The 24,593-nt window shown below is 42.0% G+C and overlaps 1 protein-coding gene across 3 annotated transcripts; it reads right to left on the reverse strand.

Annotated features, from left to right (window-relative positions):
• Positions 1-10,116: 10,116 nt before the first annotated feature.
• znf608 (zinc finger protein 608) lies at positions 10,117-24,321 on the reverse strand. 3 transcript variants are annotated; one of them, XM_029722249.1, is made up of 9 exons: positions 23,249-24,321; positions 19,438-19,666; positions 16,837-16,924; positions 13,067-15,362; positions 12,241-12,643; positions 11,845-11,999; positions 11,445-11,592; positions 11,178-11,237; positions 10,117-10,978 (listed from the first exon to the last, which is right to left on the reverse strand). In XM_029722249.1, the coding sequence occupies exons 1-9, from the start codon at positions 23,603-23,605 to the stop codon at positions 10,959-10,961; spliced, it is 3,756 nt and encodes a 1,251-aa protein (XP_029578109.1). In that variant the 5' UTR covers positions 23,606-24,321; the 3' UTR covers positions 10,117-10,958. The 3 variants fall into 3 exon arrangements, with proteins under 3 accessions (XP_029578109.1, XP_029578110.1, XP_029578111.1); XM_029722250.1 differs by lacking the exon at positions 11,178-11,237; XM_029722251.1 differs by lacking the exon at positions 19,438-19,666 and having other exon boundaries at positions 23,249-23,322.
• Between the last annotated feature and the right edge of the window lie 272 nt (positions 24,322-24,593).

The raw sequence follows: 24,593 nt of genomic DNA on the forward strand, positions 1-24,593 counted from the left end.
GTATTTGCCTCACTATGTGTGCAGATGCACTCACACCTGCCTGCTGCCATTCCTGAGCAAGCTCTGTACTGGTGGTGCCCTGATCCCGCAGCTGAATCAACTTTAGGAGACGGTCCTGGCACTTGCTGGACTTTCTTGGGCGCCCTGAAACCTTCTTCACAACAATTGAACCGCTCTCCTTGAAGTTCTTTATGATCCGATAAATGGTTGATTTAGGTGCAATCTTACTGGCAGCAATACCCTTGCCTGTGAAGCCCTTTTTGTGCAAAGCAATGATGATGGCACGTGTTTATTTGCAGGTAACCGTGGTTGACAGAGGAAGAACAATGATTCCAAGCACCACCCTCCTTTTGAAGCTTCCAGTCGGTTATTTGAACTCAATCAGCATGACAGTGTGATCTCCAGCCTTGTCCTCGTCAACACTCACACCTGTGTTAACAAGAGAATCACTGACATGATGATGATGTCAGCTGGTCCTTTTGTGGCAGGGCTGAAATGCAGTGGAAATGTTTTTTGGGGGATTCAGTTCATTTGCATGGAAAAGAGGGACTTTGCAATTAATTGCAATTCATCTGATCACTCTTCATAACATTCTGGAGTATATGCAAATTGCCATCATACAAACTGAGGCAGCAGACTTTGTGAAAATGTATATTTGTGTCATTCTCAAAACGTTTGGCCACGACTGTACTCACTGCTCTTACTTAAACAGAAAGGCTGCAGTCAAATCACTTCTGTATCTTCAATGTAAACTCTACCCAGAAAAACATTGAAAATGTCACGGTCAGATGGAGAAGAACAAACAATCCAAAGCTTGCATGTAAATCCTTTTGAGCTTCTCCAAGCTGTTGGCCCTTCTACACTCTTCATCCTTTTTAATCTTAAAATAAGAAATAACTTAACCCCCTACAATTGCACCTAACCCCCTACAATTGCTCCAGGGTTGCTGAGCTGCACTGCGGTTAACCCCTTTTTTCCAGCTTCTCTGGGTGTGTGTGTCTGTGTGTCTCGGAGGTAGGGTTGTGAGCATAAAGACACATTTCTGTTCTATGCAAGTTAATCGAAAATAAAGTACATCTTATCTTATATCCGCCTTAAACTCTGTATCACTGCAGTTTCATTTATTTTATTTGTTATTTTCATCTTTGGTGATGGTAGTATTATTATTAACTCGTACAGATGACAAGGAATAAATACAAAAAAGACCTGGAACCAAAGGGGTTGTACCTGGAACCAAGAAGGGTTCTTCAAAGGGTTCTCAGATGGGAACAGCCAAAGAAACATAAGAGTGTAGTGAAACAAATGTGAAACCGAGCTGAAATCCATCTGGATTTCCAGGCTAGGGGGTAGGGGCTTGGGAGGTTAACTTTGGCTTGTTGTAGAATTTGGGTTTAAAGATTGGTGTTTAGGCTGACTTTTTTAAAGTCTTCTTCGATTTCAATAAAACTTAAACACATTACAAATGCGTTTTTAGAAAAAGGCAGGATGTTATTTTACAATTGCATTTTTATTTTCAGGCAAAGGTCTACCCAAGCCCCCAACAAAATATGCCCTGAAGCACCAGAAAACCTGTTCCACTGCTACCAAGAAGCATAATGGCTAAAACGCAGGACAAGCCAGCAAGTAATGACAGTGAGGACGACTGTCCACAACATAAGCCAACTCCTTATTCTTGATCATTGTATTTGAGAAAGGTACTCTAATTTGTATAAACAACTGACATGATGTTGTCCAATCTTTTATTGCAGAGAATCTTGAGCCTTCATGCTCCAGGGATAGGTCATGTGACAGACCGAGGTCTCCTTCTGCCTCTTCAGATGAGAGGAAGTCTCCTTCTGCCTCTTCAGATCCCCCTCACCAAAGGCTGTGACCCTTTACCTATGCCGGAAGCAAGTATGACACATTTATTTTAAAAAAAAATAATGATTTAAAAAAATAATTAGGCTGTTATATTTGGAAAGTGAACAAATGTAAAACTATATCTCATTTTGTGATATCCGTGACCTTTTAAAGGACAGTCGCCTGAGTCCAGTTGAGGAATACGACTTCAATCTGAACGAGACAGAGTAAAATTGACTAAAGATGAAAGAGCAGTTAATGGAGAATGATTTTTGAAAATGCATAGTGAGAAATTATATGTTTCATTGGTAGGAGTTGAATGACATTATATTGCCATGTGGAAAAATCCTGTACATGTGTAATGCATTAGTGTCCTTTTGTAAAATTTGAGGACTCCAACCTTTGCCGTGTCACTATAGGTACAATGAAGTCCAAATCACATGACATTTGAGTACCTGGTCCTGCTAATATTTGTTTTCCCCCTTGACAGCAGGTGTGAGTATTGGCAAAGCAAAGGCTACAGAGGCAGAAATACACTATATATACAAAGGTATGTGGACACCTCTTCAAATTAGTGGATTTGGCTATTTCAGCCACACCGGTTGCTGACAGGTGTATAAAATTGAGCACACAGCCATGCAATCTCCGTAGATAAACGTTGGCAGTAGAATGGCCTTACTGAAGAGCTTAGTGACTTTCAACGTGGCACCGTCATAGGATGCCACCTTTCCAACAAGTCAGTTCGTCAAATTTCTGCCCTTCTAGAGCTGTCTCGGTCAACTGTAAGTGCTGTTATTGTGAAATGGAAACGTCTAGGAGCAACAATGGCTCAGCCACGAAGTGGTACGCCACACAAATTCACAGAATAGGACCGCCGAGTGCTGAAGCACATAACTCATGAAAAAGGTCTGTCCTCGGTTGCAACACTTACTACCGAGTTCCAAACGGCCTCTGGAAGCAACGTCAGCACAATAACTGTTTGTCGGGAGCCTCATGAAATGGGTTTCCATGGATGAGCAGCCACACACACAAGCCTAAGATTACCATGTGGAATGCCAAGCACCGGCTGGAGTGTTGTAAAGCTTGCCGTCATTGGACTCTGGAGCAGTGGAAACGAGTATTCTGGAGTGATGAATCACGCTTCACCATCTGGCAGTCCGACGGACGAATCTGGGTTTGGCGGATGCCAGGAGAACGCTATCTGCCCCAATGCATAGTGCCAACTGTAAAGTTTGGTGGAGGAAGAATAATGGTCTGGGGCTGTTTTTCATGGTTCGGGCTAGGCTCCTGAGTTCCAGTGAAGGAAAATCTTAATGCTACAGCATACAATGACATTGTAGACTGTGCTTCCAACTTTATAGCAACAGTTTGGGGAAGGTCCTTTCCTGTTTCAGCAGGACAATGCCCCCGTTCACAAAGTGAAATCCATACAGAAATGCTTTGTCGAGATCTGTGTGGAAGAAATTGACTGGCCTGCACAAAGCCCTGACCTCAACCCCATCGAACACCTTTGGGATGAATTGGAACGCCAACTCACTAATGCTCTTGTGGCTGAATGGAAGCAAGTCCCCGCAGCAATGTTCCAACATCTAGTGGAAAGCCTTCCCAGAAGAGTAGAGGCTGTTATAGCAGCAAAGGGGGGGGACCAACTCCCAATTAATGCCCATGATTTTGGAATGAGATAGTCGATGACCAGGTTTCCACATACAACTCAATATCAGGAAAGTGTTCCTAATGTTTAGTATCCTCAGTGTATATCGAGTTTGTTTCCATAAGCCTGTGCCAGAAATACATTTTGTAGGTTTTTTTATTTAAAAAATGGACTTGTACATCTATTTGGTGGTGCCAAAAAATATATAAATTTTTTAAGCCATTCTTAACTTTGAACCGCCAAAAAATTGCATAATAGTTTTTACATGGACAAAGGTTTACACAATGCTGTTCCAAGTTACTGCTCTTGTGTTACACATAATGACAATAGGCAACAGTAGTAAGGGAAAGGGAAAAGGGATACCTAGTCAGTTGCACAACTGAATGCATTCAACCGAAATGTGTCTTCCGCATTTAAGCCAACCCCTCTGAATCATAGACCCTATGTCTGGAAGATACATTTTGCACCATGAATAGAATTGCATTATACAGTGCCTTCAGAATGTATTCACACCCCTTGACTTATTCCACATTTTGACATGTTACAGCCTGAATTAAAAATGTATTAAATAAATAAAACATCTCATCCATCTACGCACAATACCCCATAATGACAAAGTGAAAATATGTTTTATAAAATGTTTGCTAAATTATTGAAAATGAAATACAGAAATATATAATTTACGTAAGTATTCACAGCCCTGAATCAAGACTTTGTAGAATCACCTTTGACAGCGATTACACTTGTGAGTCTTTCTGGGAGTCACACCCTGATCTGTTTCACCTGTCTTTGTTCTTGTCTCCACCCCCCTCCAGGTGTCGCCCATCTTCCCCATTATCCCCAGTGTATTTATACCTGTGTTCTATGTTTGTCTGTTGCCAGTTTGTTTTGTTCGTCAAGCCTACCAGCGGTTTTCCCCTTGCGCCTGTCTTGGTCTAGTTCCTGGTTTTGACCATTCTGCCTGCCTTGAGCCTGCCTCCTGTTTTGTACCTTGTCACAACACCCTGGATTATTGACCTCTGCCACCACGATGGTAACTTCCCAGCCCCTCAGTAATCCGGCTGTTAGCAGCGCTGCCTCCCTGGCCATTTCCCAGGAACCCCGCTTACCTCCCCCGGAAAGCTTCAATGGAGAGTCGGGCACTTGTCGGGCATTTCTCGCTCAGTGTTCCCTCATCATTGAGTTGCAGCCCTTCTCCTTCCCCTCGGACTGCTCTAAGATATCGTACTTCATCACGCTGATGTCCGGGAAGGCTCTCACCTGGGCTACGACAGTATGGGAACAATAGTCGGCCGTATGCTTCAGTTCGTAGCGGAGGTGAATAAAGTTTTCAATGCTCCATTGTCCAGGAGAGAGGCTGCCCGGAAGTTGCTTCGGCAAGACTCCCACAATGTGGCAGACTATGCGGTGGATTTCCGCACGTTGGCAGCTGAGGTTGCCTGGAACCCTGAAGTGCTGTACGACATGTTCCTGCACGGAGGAAGTAAAGGACAAGCTTGCAGCCCTGGAACTACCAACGGATCTCGACTCGCTCATCAACTTGACCATTCGGATCGATGGGCGACTACGGGAGTGAAGGAAGGAGAGGAGGTTCGATTTCACTTGCCCGCCCAAGGCTTCTACCTCGCCTCCGAGACATCCCTGAAGTCCACGACAGCTCCCTTGCCGAGAGAACCCGAGGCTACCCAAGTTCCCCCGAGAGTCTCCGAAGTCTGCCAACTCACCTCTTCCCGAGCCGATGCAACTAGGCAGAGCTAGGCTGTCCCCAGCCGAACGGCTATGCAGGTTTCACACTAAAAGAGTTGCCTGTATAGCGGGACTACTGGTCATTTTGTGGCCACCTGTCCACTGAAAGACCAGGCTCACCGGTAGGAGCGAGTACTCTGGTGGGCCATATGAAGAACTTTTCCTCTCCCCTTACTCGCACCCCTTTTCATGCCATCTTGCTGTGGGGGAACCAGTCAATCTCTATGGGCACTCATCGACTCTGGGGCTGATGAGAGCTTTATGGATGCTACCCTGGCATCCGAACTGGGCAGCCCATCTCCATTCCCATGGACGTTAGAGCACTGGACAGGCGCTCTATAGGCCGGTGCACCCACAATACCACCCCCATCAACCTACGTGTGTTAGGGAACCATAGCGAGAAGCTCTAATTCCTGCTTATTAAGTCTCCTCAGGTTCCTGTGGTATTGGGATTCTCTTGGCTCCAGCGACACAATCCCCTTATTGACTGGTCTGCTGGTGCCAGCATGTGCTGGAGCCCGTTCTGCCACGCTCATTGCCTGAAGTCAGCGCAGCCTGCCCCGGGACATCTTCCTTGTGCTCAGAAGTTGCCCCGAACCTTTCCGCCATTCCCGGGAATACCAGGACCTCTGGGAGGTGTTCTTTACAGCCCGGGCCACTTCGCTTCAGCCGCACCGACCCCATGACTGCGGGATCGAACTTCTCCCAGGCACCACTCCACCCCGGGGGCAACTGTACTCTCTGAGTCCAGAGACCAAGGCTATGGAGATTTACATTGAGGATCGTCTTTGTCTACCTCGACGACATCCTTGTTTTCTCCAGCTCCGCCCAAGAACATATCCCTCACGTCCAACAGGTTCTCCAATGCCTCCTTGAGAACCAGCTTTTTGTGAAAGTGTTGAAGTGCGAATTCCATCGCTCCACCATCCCCTTCCTGGGTTACATCATCGCTGCAGGGAGTGTACAGATGGATCCCAGGAAGGTGAGAGCGGTGGTGGATTGGCCCCAGCCTCCATCCAGAGTGCATCTGCAATGTTTCCTGGGATTCGCCAACTTTTATCATCACTTTATCTGGGGTTACAGCATGCTGGCTTCCCCCCTGTCAGCACTCACCTCCCCCAAGGTTCCATTCACGTGGTCCCCAACTGCTGACTGGGCGTTCCGGAATCTCAAACACCGTTTCACCACAGCTCCCATCTTGGTTCATCCTGACCCGTCCCACCCGTTCGTGGTGGAGGCTGATGCTTCGGATGTTGGAATGGGGGCTGTCCTCTCCCAGCGTTCTGCCCTGGATCTCAAGTTACATCCCTGCGCCTTCTTCTCCCATTACCTCATCGCCACGGAGAGGAACTATGATGTGGGGAATCGCGAGTTTCTCACGGTGAAGATTGAGTTGGAGGAGTGTCAGCACTGGATGGAGGGGGCAGAACGTCCCTTCATTGTTTGAACAGACTACAAAAACCTGGAATATCTCCGCACTGCCAAGCGTCTCAATTCTAGGCATGCTAGGTGGGCCCTGCTTTTCACCCAGTTTCAACTTCTCCCTCTCATACCGACCAGGATCCAAGAATGTCAAGCCGGATGCGCTGTCACGCCGCTATAGCCCCATTATCGCCCATCTTCCCCATTATCCCCAGTGTATTTATGCCTGTGTTCTATGTTTGTCTGTTGCCAGTTCGTTTTGTTCGTCAAGCCTACCAGCGTTTTCCCCCAGCATTTTTCCCCTTGCTCCTATCTAGTTCCTGTTTTTACCATTTTGCCTGCCCTGACACTGAGCCTGCCCGCCATTCTGTACCTTATGGACTCTGATCTGGATTACTGACCTCTGCCTGCCCTTGACCTGTCGTTTTGCCTGCCCCCTGTTCTAGAAATAAACTTTTGTTACATCGACACTGTCTGGGTCGTCTCCTGAAACGTCTCTAAGAGCTTTCCACACCTGAATTGTACAACATTTGTCCATTATTCTTTTCTAAATTCTTCAAGCTCTGTCAAATTGGTGGTTGATCATTGCTAGACAAAAATGTTCAGGTCTTGCCATAGATTTTCAAGTAGATTTAAGTAAAAAATGTAACATTCACTGTCTTCTTGGTAAGCAACTCCAGTGTAGATTTGTCTCTGTGTTTTAGGTTATTGTCCTGCCAAAAGGTGAATTCATCTCCCAGTGTCTGGTGGAACGCAGACTGAACCAGGTTTTCCTCTAGGATTTTGCCTGTGCTTAGCTCCATTCAGTTTCTTTTTTATCCTGAAACTCCACGGTCATTAACTATTACAAGCATACCCATAACATGATGCAGCCACTACTATGCTTGAAAATATGGAGAGTGGTACTCAGTAATGTGTTGTGTTGGATTTGCCCCAAACATAACACTTTGTATTCAGGACAAAAGGTTAATTGCTTTGCCATATTTTTACAGTATCGCCTTGTTGCAAACAGGATGCATGTTTTAGAATATTTGTATTCTATACAGGCTTCCTTCTTTTCACTCTGTTAATTAGGTTAGTATTGTGGAGTAACTACAATGTTGTTGCAATTACAGATAATTGTATGTGTCGGGTTCAGAAATGAGGTAGCCATTTAAAAAAAAATGTTAAACACTATTGCACAGAGTGAGTCCATGCAACGTATTATGTGACTTAAGCACATTTTTACTCCTGAACTTATTTAGGCTTGTCATAACAAAAGGATAAAATACCTATTGACTCGAGACATTTCAGCTTTTCATTTTTTATTAATTTGTAAAAATGTCAAAGAAATTCCACTTTCAAGTGTGTGTGTTTTTGTCACTGACCCACACAATCCCACATTTTTATTTTTTACTCAGGCTGTAACAAAATGTGGAAAAAGTCAAGGGGTGTGAATCCTTTCTTAAGGCACTGTATACTGAAAAAAATATGAACGTAACATGCAACAATTTCAAAGATTTTACATAAATGTTGGACAAAACTACACATTTTAGATTGACCTTTTGTCCCCAGCACAAGGTGCACCTGTGTAATGATCATGCTGTTTAATCAGCTTCTTGATATGCCACACCTGTCAGATGGCTGGATTATCTTGGCAAAGTAGAAATGCTCACTAACAGGGATATAATCAAATTTGTAAAATTTCCAGATGCCCCCTGACACAAGCCCCCTTGTTTTACCTTTAATTTATCATCAAAATATTGATTTGAAAAGTTTGGGATGCCAAATACCTACAGTGGGGGAAAAAAGTATTTGATCCCCTGCTGATTTTGTACGTTTGCCCACTGACAAAGAAATTATCAGTCTATAATTGTAATGGTAGGTTTATTTCAACAGTGAGAGACAGAATAACAACAAAAAAATCCAGAAAAACGCATGTCAAAAATGTTATAAATTGATTTGCATTTTAATGAGGGAAATAAGTATTTGACACCCTCTCAATCAGAAAGATTTCTGGCTCCCAGGTGTCTTTTATACGGGTAACGAGCTGAGATTAGGAGCACACTCTTAAAGGGAGTGCTCCTAATCTCAGTTTGTTACCTGTATAAAAGACACCTGTCCACAGAAGCAATCAATAAATCAGATTCCAAACTCTCCACCATGGCCAAGACCAAAGAGCTCTCCAAGGATGTCAGGGACAAGATTGTAGACCTACACAAGGTTGGAATGGGCTACAAGACCATCGCCAAGCAGCTTGGTGAGAAGGTGACAACATTTGGTGCGATTATTCGCAAATGGAAGAAACACAAAAGAACTGTCAATATCCCTCGGCCTGGGGCTCCATGCAAGATCTCACCTCGTGGAGTTGCAATGAACATGAGAATGGTGAGGAATCAGCCCAGAACTACACGGGAGGATCTTGTCAATGATCTCAAGGCAGCTGGGACCATAGTCACCAAGAAAACAATTGGTAACACACTACGCCGTGAAGGACTGAAATCCTGCAGCGCCCGCAAGGTCCCCCTGCTCAAGAAAGCACATATACATGCCCATCTGAAGTTTTCCAATGAACATCTGAATGATTCAGAGGACAACTGGGTGAAAGTGTTGTGGTCAGATGAGACCAAAATGGAGCTCTTTGGCATCAACTCAACTCGCCGTGTTTGGAGGAGGAGGAATGCTACCTATGACCCCAAGAACACCATCTCCACCGTCAAACATGGAGGTGGAAACATTATGCTTTGGGGGTGTTTTTCTGCTAAGGGGACAGGACAACTTCACCGCATCAAAGGGAGGATGGACTGGGCCATGTGCCGTCAAATCTTGGGTGAGAACCTCCTTCCCTCAGCCAGGGCATTGAAAATGGGTCGTGGATGGGTATTCCAGCATGACAATGACCCAAAACACACGGCCAAGGCAACAAAGGAGTGGCTCAAGAAGAAGCACATTAAGGCCCTGGAGTGGCCTAGCCAGTCTCCAGACCTTAATCCCATAGAAAATCTGTGGAGGGAGCTGAAGGTTCGAGTTGCCAAACGTCAGCCTCGAAACCTTAATGACTTGGAGAAGATCTGCAAAAGTAGTGGGACAAAATCCCTCCTGAGATGTGTGCAAAACTGGTGGCCAACTACAAGAAACGTCTGACCTCTGTGATTGCCAACAAGGGTTTTGCCACCAAGTACTAAGTCATGTTTTGCAGAGGGGTCAAATACTTATTTCCCTCATTAAAATGCAAATCATTTTATACAATTTTTGATATGCGTTTTTCTGGATTATTTTGTTGTTATTCTGTCTCTCACTGTTCAAATAAACCTACCATTAAAATTATAGACTGATCATTTATTTGTAAGTGGGCAAACGCACAAAATTAGCAGGGGATCAAATACTTTCTTCCCCCACTGTATGTAGAAGATTCTGCCCTGGAAGAGAGTGTATAGTGCATGGGCATTATTAAGGACAAAATAGACAGAACACATAAGGTGTATATAAACACCCTTTAATTCTGATTGCCACACATATGAATTAAGGCATAAACAGTATAAAAAAGCAACAGCAGTTTCCATGTTTAATTGATTCCAAAGTAACTTGATACACTGTGTGAATTACACTGATCATGCAATTTCATTGAAGAGTTTCTCTAGAGATGTCAATACTTGTAAACTGAGTTTGTAGCACTATTCAAGTAATAAAACAACCACTGGAACTATGCAAGTAATGTGCTGTAATGTAAATCACAATACAATGCATTGAAATTAAAACAAACATAAATAATAAGCATTTAATACTATGCCATGTAACTATACAGAATATATACACCACAGTTCTATGGCACTGGTAAAATGTGAAGATTTACTCTCACACAAGACAATACAATCAACAAGTGGCTACAGTCAAGTACAGTATACAAATGTAATTAAGTAATACTGGGAGGACCACTTTATAGACTCTTGCACTTCAACTGCAGTTTCCCAACGGAAAAAAACATTGGGATAATACAAATTTCAGTACATTCAACCATATGATTTACATTACGATACATGTGCATATAAACTTTGTAGCATGGCAATTTATGGCTGATTCTATGACACTATGGGTTTTGTCACATGTGTTTTCAGACAGGCATCCAAATGCAAAATACTTAAGTCTTGTTACTTGATACATATCTCCACCAATATTACAATACCACTATTCTGACTCTTATAAAATATTGATTAAATCGCAAATGAAATTGGTCTCTGCCTCCCATAGAGGCTATGAATATAACACCATGGAATTGATGCCTGTAAATCTTCTTATCCTCATGTGAGCCAGTCACATGGTTTTACTTCTTCCCTTCATTATCTGTAGAAGCAGAGTTCATGAACATCTTATTTGATTTTAGAATGATTTTATATACAATACCTACCTCTCACAGTAAAGAAAGTTTGCTAAATCTACCTCACGTCATTATTCAGCACTGATCCTTTTCTCTTTTGACAAAAGGATCAGACAATAGGCCTATCATAGAGAGGGTATGGATTGGGAAACTAAGAGGACATACCAGTTGAAGATGAGTGTACCAACACCTTCTGGCTGGAAACCAGGGCTCTAGAGCTTATCCCTTCAAAAGAGAGATGAGAGATCTAGCTATATCTAATGAACTATTGTGTTTTAGTATAGGTAAAGAAAACAACATATGATAGACATAATAAGCATGCCTTCCTCTCAATCACATACGTTTTGTTTTTAGAAAGGAAATATCTAATATTTTCAAAGTAAAATATTTTTTTCACTTTAAATTTCAATAATTCAGGAAACGTTTGTTTACCTTGGAAAATGTCGTACTGCCCAGACATGAGTGGGTAGCTCATTCCAAGATGTGTATGATGATGAGTGTGAAGGTGCCTGGCAAAGGGAACATGGTTCCTCTCCCGGTCAGTCTCTCTCTCTCCTTCAAGGGATCCTTTCTCACCAGGCTATTGACAAAAAGGGTGATTCTTTACTCAAATATGTCTTTGTAGTACTATATATACAGTATGTATTGCACACTAATATCAGAATTTCAACAGCATGTCACAGATCACACTTGCAATAGGGCTAGTATCTCACAGATGCTCATTTCAATTTCCTCTCTCTTCTGCCATAAACTGATACATGTTCATTTCATGGATTCCCTTTTGCTTTATATGTTTCAGCCTCAATTCTGCCTATACTTGATGGACACTCACCGCAGGGGATTTGCCATGGTATGGCATATTGTGGTGCTGCAGAAGCTCAAGGGCAGTAGACTCACTGGCTGGCTTACTGCTCACACTACGACTGTTCTGAGTCAAATCCGACTCCTCCCTGCCTGCTGTTTTCCCATAGAGAGGATAGTGGAAACCTAATATGTACAGTACAAAACACAATTTAGAAAACAGCCCTTCAATAAATTAATTCACAATGTCGGGCCAAATAGCAATCTCTTCAACACGACACAAACTTGGCATGAATCTTGAACACGTGATATAATCCAAAATCTTAAATACACAAAATATGATGAAGCAAAATAATTCCTGCAAACAACTCGATTTCAGTTTCTATTGCCCATTGTACTCATCATTTCTCAAACCATATAGACTTACGTGGGTAGTTATGCACCAGGGTGGGTGACTTGACCGTGTAAGAGTTGTTGCTGGGGTCACACATCTGTAGGTACTGGTAGGAATGTTGGTACTGGATATAGGGTTGTTGTTGGGGGTTCATCGCTGGTGATACAGCCACCCTGGCACTCTGTGAGTCCTCAGACATGACCCCTATTGACTGCTGCTCCTCTAGCCTATCACAGTCCTCTATGTCTGATGTGGTGACGTTCTGGTTCGTGGCCTTTTTGAGCTCTACTCCCAACTTTGTCACTGGCTCAGAGGGCATCTCCCACTCCTTAGACATGTCAGCATTTAACTCCTCTGAGCTCTGGCTAAGCTCTTCACTTTGCTGCTCCACATTATTGGATTGATTTGGGCGGGACCAGCATTGGACTTCTGCATGCTAAATCGATGAGGAAAAGTGTTGTTTGTGATGGGTTTTCTTAATATTTAATTGAATACCAGTAATCCCAGTTTGTGAATTGACAAGTCAATCCACCAAATGCAAATTCAACATTTATATCAAAACCAACTTTTCTTTTCAAATGTTCCTTACTTAGCTACTTATGTTAAATGTTTACATTTACATCTAAAATTGGGTTACGTCCTTTAGTAGTATGGCCATCTTAGATTTGACCAATAAAATAAAACTTATCTTCCTAATCTATCTTCTTGAAAATATTAGGCAAAAGTACATCTACCGTACTACATAAACAGCCTTTACCTGGACTAAAGGTTTACATAATGCAACAATCTGACAATCTGACCTTCACAACAGTCGTACACACCAACATCCAAATAGCTAAAGACAGAGTGAAAAACTTACATTTGAAAATGATACATTTGAGTCCAGATCTGTCTGATTATTTGGATTCATGGATGATTTCATTTCATCACTGTCTTTGACAAGTCCCTGGTTTTCAGTCATATTGACAAGCATCGGCTTCCCTTGTGGCTGTGTGGTCAGAGTCTGGGGTCGCTCATCCATTTCTGCAAACGAGAGCCCAGGTTTGGCACAGCACGTTTTCACAGAGTCTGTACCCTTAGATAATACAGATGTCGAGGTTATCATGTGTTTCATCTCATCTGGTTCTCGGTTTGCTTGACCTCCTCTCTGCTTGGTGATTTGCTGCTGATCACAGCACTTGGATGCAATTAAGAGTTTTTGATCCATGTAAAGACCTCGTGCATACTGGCCGTAGTACAAGGACTGGGCTAGAGCCGTGTGTGTTTGTGTCATCGCCATCTGAAGCTGGGACTGCGAACTTGAGTTGATGACATCAGTCTTCTTCGAATCAAATAATTCCGGGGTGTTTCTCCCCTCATTGTCCTCCTTTTTGCATTTACTGTCTTGAAGGTTGGAGGTCTTATGGAAAGCAGCTGTGTTTGACTGGCCGGACTGCATGTAATTCTGAATATAGTAGGGGTCATATCCGTGGTAAAAAGGAGACTGGGGGTCTTTGACAGGCCCTGCAGGAATAGATGCAGCTGGAGGAGTCTTTGGATTTAGATTGGGATTGTTGTTTGAGTTCATCTCAGAGGCTGAGATGGACCTTGGACTTTTGGACCTAGTGTCTGAACGGCAGTCTGAACCCCCATCATCACCTGCATCCGATATGTCTGAGTATGCCGGGCTGTTAGTTTTGGTGGTGGTGCCATCTCCACTTTCAAGGGAGCCACAGTCCAGTCTTGAAGAGCTACCTATGGAAGGGCTAGGAGAGTTGTCAGTGAACGTGTACACTTTGTCAGCCTCTGCCCTGATGCTGGCCATTCTACTCTCTTGAGACTCCGTTAAACTGTTCATGACTTCTTGTTTGCTCAAGTGCTCTTTCAGAAGGCTTCCAGAAGGTTCTTTTCCCACCACCTTTCCCTCGTCCATCTTTAGTTGAATGCTATCGCCATTAGAGGTCCTTGTGTCTTTATTGTGTTTGTCTTTTAATCTTCGTTTGTCTTTGTTCCTGGTCTCCTTGCAAGTGACTAGGGTTGTTTTCACCAGACTTGGCTCTACCATGATGTTTAACTTTGGCTTGATGGGTTTAAGTGAGAGGTTCTTTGTTGTGGTGACACTAACAGCTACTGATGGGGAAGACTGCTGTGTGTTGGCTTCTGTTGTGTTAGTGGAGAACAGAGTGTTGGGGATTGCAATCAGCTTTGGGGGAGCAGGAGCTATAGGCCTGTTGGTCCTAGATTTAGATGAACACTTCTCAACTTTCCCATTAACCTTTTTCCCTTTATCACACACTCCCTTCTTATCGATCAAACCCTCGGCTTCAAGCTTAGGCATCTCCACAGAGGAGTTCCTATCAGTAACAAGGCAATTTTCCAGTACCACAGTCATGTTCGAGATGATTGGCAAGTTACTCAAGTCATCAATGAGTCCCTCTTTGATCAACGAATTCCTCCTCATTTTAGAATTTGCCATGGGACTATGATCACTATTGAACATTAATCGTCTGCTTTTTGGAGACCCTATTGTAGAAACCTTATATAGAGGGCTGGGCTTCTTTGATGAGCTATTGGTTATATCGGAGCAGTCAAAAGTCATGTTACTGAGGGACTCCTCACAGTCAGACAGTCTGTCCTCACTCTCAGCCTCAAACTCTGGCTTCCGGTCCACATCTAAGTGTGCATGTGTCTGGTGGTACCGCAGCCCATTGATATGCTTGTATTTCTTGTTACAGTGCGGATGGGGGCAGTCTATCAGTATGGGAGAGGTACACGCCGGATCGTTAAAGGTAGGATCCGACTTTCCCTGTGGTGTGGAAGGAGCACTCCGGGACTTGGCACGGATCCTCTTCCCGTTTCCATTTTTCATGTCCTCTGCGACTAAACTCAAATCCAGATCAGTCGGTGGTTTGTTTTTCCTCTTCCCAGATGGGATGGAGTTTGGCTTGATCTCCTCAACTGTGAAAAAGGGAGGTGTTCTGCAGTTATTGATCAGATTAAGGCTCCCTCTTCGGCCCTTGCTGTGAATGCCCCCGCCACGACTCTTATGTGGCAGCCCTCGGACCTTGGCGAGCCCAGGTTCAACACAGGGTCGATCCGGGATGGCCAGTCGCATCCTTTTACCACGGCCACGGCCACCTGGCAGATCAGAGTCACTGGATGGTGACTCACAAAATCTAGAAGAAGAAAATATATACATATATATATATATATATATATATACTACCGTTCAAAAGTTTGGGGTCACTTAGAAATGTCCTTGTTTTTTAAAGAAAAGTAACATTTTTGTCCATTAAAATAACTTCAAATTGATCAGAAATACAGTGTAGACATTGTTAATGTTGTAAATGACTATTGTAGCTGGAAACAGTTGATTTTTAATGGAATATCTACATAGGCGTACAGAGGCCCATTATCAGCAACCATCACTCCTGTGTTCCAATGGCACGTTGTGTTAGCTAATCCAAGTTGATAATTTTAAAAAGGCTAACTGATAATTATAAAACCCTTTTGCAATTATTTTAGCACAGTTGAAAACTGTTGTACTGATTAAAGAAGCAATAAAACTTCTTTAGACTAGTTGAGTATCTGGAGCATCAGCATTTGTGGGTTCGATTACGGGCTCAAAATAGCCAGAAACAAAGAACTTTCTTCTGAAACTCGTCAGTCTATTCTTGTTCTGAGAAATTAAAGCTATTCCATGCGAGAAATTGCCAATAAACTGAAGATCTCGTACAACGCTGTGTACTACTCCCTTCACAGAACAGCACAAACTGTCTCTAACCAGAATCAAACAGACGCCTCACAAGCCCTCAACTGGCAGCTTCATTAAATAGTTCCGCAAAACACCTGTCTTAACGTCAACAGTGAAGAGGCAACTCTGGGATGCTGGCCTTCCAGGCAGAGTTGCAAAGAAAAAGCCATATCTCAGACTGACCAATAAAAAGAAAATATTAAGATGGGCAAAAGAACACAGACACTGGACAGAGGAACTCTGCCTAGAAGGCCAGCATCCCGGAGTTGCCTCTTCACTGTTGACGTTGAGACTGGTGTTCTGTGGGTACTATTTAATGAAGCTGCCAGTTGTGTACCTGTGGGGCGTCTGTTTCTCAAACTAGACACTCTAATGTACTTGTCCTCTTGCTCAGTTGTGCACCGGGGCCTCCCACTCCTCTTTCTATTCTGGTCAGAGACAGTTTGCGCTGTTCTTGGCAATTTCTCACATGGAATAGCCTTCATATCTCAGAACAAGAATAGTCTGACGAGTTTCAGAAGAAAGTTTGTTGTTTCTGGCTATTTTGAGCCTGTAATCGAATCCACATATAGTAATAGTAATAGTAAATTACAACATTAACATGTCTACACTGTATTTCTGATAAACTTGATATTATTTTAATGGACAAAGAAATTGCTTTTCTTTCAAAAACAAGGACATTTCTAAGTGACCCCAAACTTTGAACGTTAGTGTATATATAGTAAACCATACAAAAAAATCTATACAAAATTGGTGAATACTTTTACAATGGTAATGACATGCAACAAATACAGTCACTGACAGCTTTCTTGGCAACAGAAAAGGCTAAAACAAAATAGGCTACTCATATACTATCTTTCAATACTATACAACAAAATATGAATATTTATTATTACCTGGGTGGTGCCCAGTCATGCTTGGTACAGTCCAAAAGAGTCCCCACATAGGTTCTTTTTCTCCATGTTACATTGACTACAAGGACACCTACAATTCAAAAAGCAAAAAGGAGCATGTTACATTAAAGACATTTTATAATGGTGTGCTTTGAACTGTGGCATGGATGGAGGTCCAGTTGAATACCATGATGGCATTGTGATAACTTTTTATCAGATGAAATGACATCAGACTGATAGATGGGATCCTCTTTTTGTGGCTTTTATGGAGGCTTGGTCGGCGTCCCAAATGGCACCCTATTTCCTATATTGTGCAATTATTTTGACCAGGGCCCATGTAGTACACTATATATAGGGAATAGAGTACAATGTTGGATATAGCCTTGTTCTTACCACAGCATCAATAAGGTTGAATTATGTAGTTTACTATTTTTTTACACAAAGAATGAATAACATTTTAAAAGCCAATCGCCCTCTGTGATTTCTCCAAGACAACCAAGAGTCGAGAATCAAGATAATCGAGAATCAAATAGATATTGCACATTATTATTTCACTGTACCGAGGATATTCAAATGCTTTTACAGAAGTGATTTTGTATGAAAACATATTACACCTTTATCTTTCCTTGGCAAATGGCCATATAAACTAGTTTGGATTCTAGTCTAATTTTCTTGAAAGTAAACACTAAAATCTGTGAACTGCAAACTGAAATGTCTTGTTGCTGTGACAATTTTAATGAGCTCTGCAATTGAAGGGTTTATTTCCAAAACACGATAAATGGCAATTTTTCAGATGTGCATTTTTTTATCTGAAATTAATGCTCATGGGTCCCTTTCCATGTGCATGAATTATGGCTGTTATCAAACTTTCAAACATTTAGTTTAGGTGTGCTTTAAAATGTGTTTTATTGCTAAATGCGATATCCAGCACACTCGTTTTTTCCCCCAAGATGCGCTATATCTATTGTCCAGGTGGATGGAACGTTCCATATGGTTTTCGCAGCTGGTGCAAAAGTGAGTCATTTTGTGAATCATTTCCATGATATTTGTCTGTCCAATCATAAGTTACGTTTCTCTAAATATTTTTTCCACACTTAGGAATCTAATCGTATTCAATTAGGGTTAGGGGGCCCCCGAGTGGTGCAGCGGTCTAAGGCACTGCATCTCAGTGCTAGAGGCGTCATTACAGACCTTGGTTTGATTCCAGGCTGTATCACAACCAGCCATGATTGGGGGTCCCATAGGGCGGCTCACAATTGGCCCAGCGTCGTCTGGGTTAGGGTTTGGCCGTCATTGTAAATAAGAATTTGTTTTTAACTGACTTGCCTTGTTAAATAAAATAATGTAGGCTAACCCCTGGCGGGCTGTGTAACTCAGACAATAAGAATCCATCCATCCATCACTAATTGGCAACTTAATTGCAAACGACTTTCAATGTCCTTAAATCCTTCCCTAAAATGTATATAGAATACAATTCAAAAAGATTGATTTATCCTAATGAAAAAAACCTGTAAAACCCCCATACAATTTTTCCAAAAGTTGCTTTTTCCAAAAAGAAAACACACATTGTATATACACTGTTCATCCTCTGGATACAATAAATCACTAATGTTATATTTGTACAATATAGTTGAAACAAAGGATTATTTTAATATGTATTTATTTATGGATTGATACTTTATTACATGTAACCGTTTAAAACCCAATCGGGATACTTTTTCTACTGGAGTTCTGTTGTTTGGAGTGGATATATATTATTTGTCTCTAAAATAAAATGACCTTGCAATGTTCAGTATTTCAAACAAAATCATGTCCGTCTTTTCACTAGCCCCCCCAAAATAGCTCTTTTTCACAACATGTGTTTTTCAATTAATATACATTTACCAACATTGCTGAAAATAAAATCAAACCCCTCAATTGCATTTTGATATGCATACATCAAAATCTAGCTCACAGTCAGGGACATTAAGATGGTGGTCTGCAATTAGCATTTGCCTAATCAATATGCACTCGGCATCTCTGCAGCTCTCGAACGCTAAGGTGTCTTACTAGGGAGGTCCCATGGCATAGCTTCCTAATAAGACGGCAACAGCCTTTCTCTTCAAATCTGAGTTTTACAGGAATAATAGGCCTCTTAAAAACAGAACACACATCTGATGAATTCTCTCATGGTCTGTTACACTGTTACATCAGCAGAGATCCTTTAATTAAAACCAGCCTTGAATACAAATGCATCTTCTAGCTCACAAATCACTTTGTTGGCCGTGTGCAAAGACCAAATTCAGTTTTATAAGTGACACTCTAGTCCTCAAGTGAGCCAGCAATGTTGCTTTCTTCAGTGAAGTAGATTAAATCAAGCCTCTCGGTTTTGGGCTGCTGTAAATACTGTTATGTTTACATCTCCGCATGGCTAAGGACTACCTTTGATCAGATGATAATTATTAATACTGGCTAACCGTTAATAATATTACCGTGGAATAAACTGTTTTATGCCCACTGATATAATCGACTGTACAGCCTTTCATTCATGGTCAATCATGTACATGCTGAACCACATGGTGGAATGCTGAAATTGTAGGAGAGCTGGAGGAATGGAATCCTCACCTTCCTCAGTCTCATGCCACACAATGCCCTCCAGGTTGACACTGGTGCCTGGCTGACAAGGGCCAGGGCGACATGAATCGGTGTCTGGCCCTCCATCTTGTGTGTTGGTTCCTATGGATCTGGTCCTCACCAGAAGTTGCTTTGAGATGGGTGAAGAGAAGGGGGCATTGGACATTGGGCTTTGAGGGCCGGGTGGCGGGGGTGCAGGCACTGTAAACATTGAATCCACCTACGGAAAGGACGAGGAGGAGTCAAATATCACCTCTGACTTTTCAACATAAAGGCCCAAAGCAGCCGTTTTTATATCAATATCAAATCATTTCTGTGTATTAAGTATCTTACTGTAATAGTTTTCCATCAATAAAATCAATAAGAATTATATAGCTTAATAGCAAAAAACTATTTTCTCAAGCAAGATTTTTACTATGACTGTCTTGGAGTGGTTTGAGTGGGGGGGAGGGAGACGGACGAACGGACTTAAAACTAGCTGTTATTAGGAGAGAGCTTTGTTGCCTTACAACCTGGAATTAAAATTGATTTTTTTTGGGGGGGGGGGGTTGTATCATTTGATTTACACAACATGCCTACCACTTTGAAGATGCAAAATATTTTTGGTTGTGAAACAAACAAGAAATAAGAAGAAAAAAAATGAACTTGAGCATGCATAACTATTCACCCCCCCAAAGTCAATACTTTGTAGAGCCACCTTTTGCAGCAATTACAGCTTCAAGTCTCTTGGGGTATGTCTCTATAGGCTTGGCACATCTAGCCACTGGGATTTTTGGCCATTCTTCAAGGCAAAACGGCTCCTTCTCCTTCAAATTGGATGGGTTCCCGCTGGTGTAAAGCAATCTTTAAGTCATACCACAGATTCTCAATTAGATTGAGGTCTGGGCTTTGACTAGGCCATTCCAAGACATTTAAATGTTTCCCCTTAAACCACTCGAGTGTTGCTTTAGCAGTATGCTTAGGGTCAATGTCCTGCTGGAAGGTGAACCTCCGTCCCAGTCTCAAATCTCTGGAAGACTGAAACAGGTTTCCCTCAAGAATTTCCCTGTATTTAGCGCCATCCATCATTCCTTCAATTCTGACCAGTTTCCCAGTACCTGCCGATGAAAAACATCCCCACAGCATGATGCTGCCACCACCATGCTTCACTGTGGGGATTATGTTCTTTCTCGGGGTGATGAGAGGTGTTGGGTTTGCGCCAGACATAGTGTTTTCCTTGATGGCGAAAAAGCTCAATTATAGTCTCATCTGACCAGAGTACCTTCTTCCATATGTTTGGGGAGTCTCCCACATGCCTTTTGGCAAACACCAAACGTGTTTGCTTATTTTGTTCTTTAAGAAATTGCTTTTTTTCTGGCCACTCTTCCATAAAGCCCAGCTCTGTGGAGTGTACGGCTTAAAGTGGTCCTATAGACAGATACTCCAATCTCTGCTCTTTAGTCTCTTTGTTACCCCTCTGATTAATGCCCTCCTTGCCTGGTCTATGAGATTTGGTGGGCAGCTCTCTCTTGGCAGGTAGGTTGTGGTGCCATATTCTTTCCATTTTTTAATAATGCATTTAATGGTGCTCCGTGGGATGTTCAAAGTTTCTGATATTTTTTATAACCCAACCTTGATCTGAAATTCTCCACAACTTTGTCCCTGACCTGTTTGGAGAGCTCCTTGGTCTTCATGGTGTCGCTTGCTTGGTAGTGGTAGTGGTGTTGCAGACTCTGGGGCCTTTCAGAACAGGTGTATATATACCGAGATCATGTGACAGATCATGTGACACTTAGATTGCACACAGGTGGACTTTATTTAACTAATTATGTGACTTCTGAAGGTAATTGGTTGCACCAGATCTTATTTATGGGCTTCATAGCAAAGGGGGGGCACGCACCACTTTTCTGTTTTTTATTTTATGTTATTTTTCTCATTTCACTTCACCAATTTTGACTATTGTGTGTCTGTCCATTACATGAAATCCAAATAAAAATCAATTTAAATTACAGGTTGTAATGCAACAAAATAGGAAAAACACCAAGGGGGATGAATAGTCGCTCTGGATAAGAGCGTCTGCTAAATGACTTAAATGTAAATGTAAATACTTTTGCAAGGCACTGTATGATACAAAATGCAGATTTTGTATTTATTTTGATTGCACTGGGTTTTTAAGCATCCTGACCTTTAATTCATAAATAATCTCATATCTATTTTCATCATATGGATGGTAATAAACAAAGGAAAGTGTTGTTTTCCAAAGCCTATTGGTAATTTCATAAAATACAAGCAGCTATTGACAATTCATCTTCAAAAAAATATATATATCTTTGAATAACAATGATGCAGACATTTCAGCAGTTTAATGAAATATTCTGTGAAAATAGCATTTGTGCATGACCTGAAAAACAAATAAAAAAGAACAACAAGCAATACTATTGCTCTGTGTTGTAACTGCAAAAAGATTTTCATTCATGTAGTTTTGCTATTTAGGTTTGTATGCAGTGCTGAACATGTTTGTACTTCTGACTAAATGTGTTGTCATTTTTAAATGTTAATTTATGCATATAACATCGTTTGAAAGAGAAGTCATTCCTACAGGGTTGTTTATGTCTGATCAGATACCTATAAAGGGACAAAAACAAAGACTGATGCATGCTCCCCTGCTTTGATTGCAAGATGCAATGCCACAGTCCTGTACCCTCCCTCCCTCAGACAGAATCACTCAGCAAACGTCTCAAACATTGACCACAATGATGAGTCAAAAACCTAGGGCTTGTCTTCATCACAAATGCCTTGTCTTGTAACCATAAAAGCAACACAAGCGTTCATTGTTACAGGCTATGTGTGATTTTAATATGCAGCACGGTGAGGAGCTGATAGCCAAGAGCAGGGAGAAAAGATGGCTACCGTTCACACACTCCACTTCCCCTGCTGCTGAGTGAAAAACACTGATTACTGATGGCATCTGTCATGAAGAAAGATAGGCGTCTTCTCTTGTAACAAATTAGATTAAATCATTATAAAAAAAACAACTGCCTATGTAGGTTGGGACTTTGTGGTGTCCCTACTAAGCTATTTAAAATAAATCAAATCAAAAGACTCAGGTAAAAATTTACGAGAGTGTGGGACTGTTCCCTGAGAACAATAAATGGTGGGCAACAGCCTCCAATAGCATTAACATTAACCATAAATTACAGAAACTGTAAAATGATAAGCATAAGAAATTAGTACCTGAAAAAACTTCCCTTCCTTATGCTGTGGAGTTTCAGTTATATTATAAACAAAATAGAGGACATGCTAATAAGATAAACTAATCGGGTTAGGATACAACTGATGGGTCTGAGATGATGGTGATTACATCTGGTTATAGCCTTTCATATGTCACAGCTATGCAAAACCTCTCTGCTTGCATGCTTGCTTGTGTGCTTAGGGTACCTTGTCATTATAATAATAATTAAATCATTGTCCATATTGTAAATAACATCATATATTGTAAATAATAGTGTGGTAGTGTTTTGTAGCCACATCACTGTACATTATATATTCGTTTGTCATTCTTAGCCTATATTTTGGGGGGGGGGGATGTTCTGGCCTGGGCCCTTGGAACTGCATTCTTGAACAGCTGTGTGTATTCTGTGCACATAAAGGATTACCATGATAGAACAGTATCTCTATTAGGCTGCTACCTTATTCATGCATAAAACATCTGCCAAGTAATCCTGTTAGGCTACCTTTCTTATGAAAAAAATATTCCACGGCAATTAAGCTAATAAGATAATGATTGGTAGCCTGCATGTTTTAAAACGTGCATTAAGCTTACCTTTTCTGTTCTCAGTTTCTTTGCCGTTGTGACAGTGTCGTCATTCTTCCTCACAACAATAGCGCTGCCCTTTATTCCACAATCCAAACCGTTTTGGGTAATGTCTTCCATTCTGCCCCCTGCACAATGACACGGATTCGCTTTGCTTCCGAGGGTGCACAAATGGTCAGGTACAGAATTTAAGACGGGACTTCTTTGACCATCATGTTTCTCTTTCCTCGTCCTGAAAGCATCCCTCTCCCTTTTCCAGCCTCTGATTAGATTTTTTCCCTTTTTTTCCTCTTTGCCTTTGGCGCATGAAACGGTTACATCACTCGACTTTGGGTTGCTGACCGCCTGGCCCAGTGCTGAATTCATTTCAAATGCCTCTATGGGGCGTCCTCTCAGCGATACCACACAGTGCGAGGACCGACGGCTCAAAACCCTTAGAAGTTTTGCTTCTTTTGAATCTATATTTCCTCGATTCCTTGCTGAAGTGTCCCTGGATTTGAACGGAGGGAATTGTTAGTCTGTCTGATAAAGCAGGTGCGTTTGAACAATTGGACAGCTCCTCACAATCCGTCATCGTCCCATTTTTCCTTTAAAAAATCCACTAATCTCCTGTCTTTGTCGATCTCTCCTCAAATCAGCATTCAAGTCAATTCTCAAATTGCCAACCGCAGTCACTGACGGGAGTAGTAGGCTGCGTGTCAGCCTAGCTGGTTAACAGTCTATTCTATTGTGAAATTGACTGACTTGAATTATGACAGAAAAACGGTGATACCCCCTGACTTCACAAAAGGAAGTCATAGTCAGATGCCTTCTATCCTGTATAAATTGTCAATAGGCTACCTTTGGTTCAGTGTAGACCTACAGTATATCTCATTTAATGAATAGAATATTTAAAAAACATCCAAAAGTACTGTGGTGTAATATACCCCATAGGGGTTATGAGGACACCTCCTGTTGTGCAAAATTGCTCAATGTATCCTGCCATAGCCCGATTGGGTCTCAAACCTGCTCATAATTCATAAAGATCGATTCAATACACCTGTGTCGTTCAGTCTAGTTGCTAGTTGGGCTCTGTGCCTTCTGTCAGACCTTTGCCATGCTTTGCTATTGTTCCCTATCCCCTGAATTAGAAATGTGAACTAATAGTGAATAAAAGTGGAAGATTATTGCTCAATATCTCCCCCCATAAGCCTGGGTTTGCCTGGGTAAGCGTATTTGGGGGGTATCCTGACTGGGACTTGAAACTGGGTGTCCTGCAACTGTCAGTCAAACACCTTAGCCATTACATCAAGAAGTCCTAACCTCTTGACAAGGACACTGGGGGTTGTGATAGGGCCGCTACAATTGTAACACA

Source organism: Salmo trutta, chromosome 29, assembly GCF_901001165.1.
Source record: "Salmo trutta chromosome 29, fSalTru1.1, whole genome shotgun sequence".
Taxonomy (NCBI): Eukaryota; Metazoa; Chordata; class Actinopteri; order Salmoniformes; family Salmonidae; genus Salmo; species Salmo trutta.

Excerpts from the sequence above, each read along its gene's own strand:
- znf608 (XM_029722249.1), bottom strand. The coding sequence starts at position 23,605 with ATGAATTCAGCACTGGGCCAGGCGGTCAGCAACCCAAAGTCGAGTGAT. Across the intron at positions 16,925-19,437 it reads GTGGCATGAGACTGAGGAAG|GTGTCCTTGTAGTCAATGTA; the intron begins GTGAGGATTCCA and ends TTTGAATTGTAG. Across the intron at positions 15,363-16,836 it reads CATGACTGGGCACCACCCAG|ATTTTGTGAGTCACCATCCA; the intron begins GTAATAATAAAT and ends TTCTTCTTCTAG.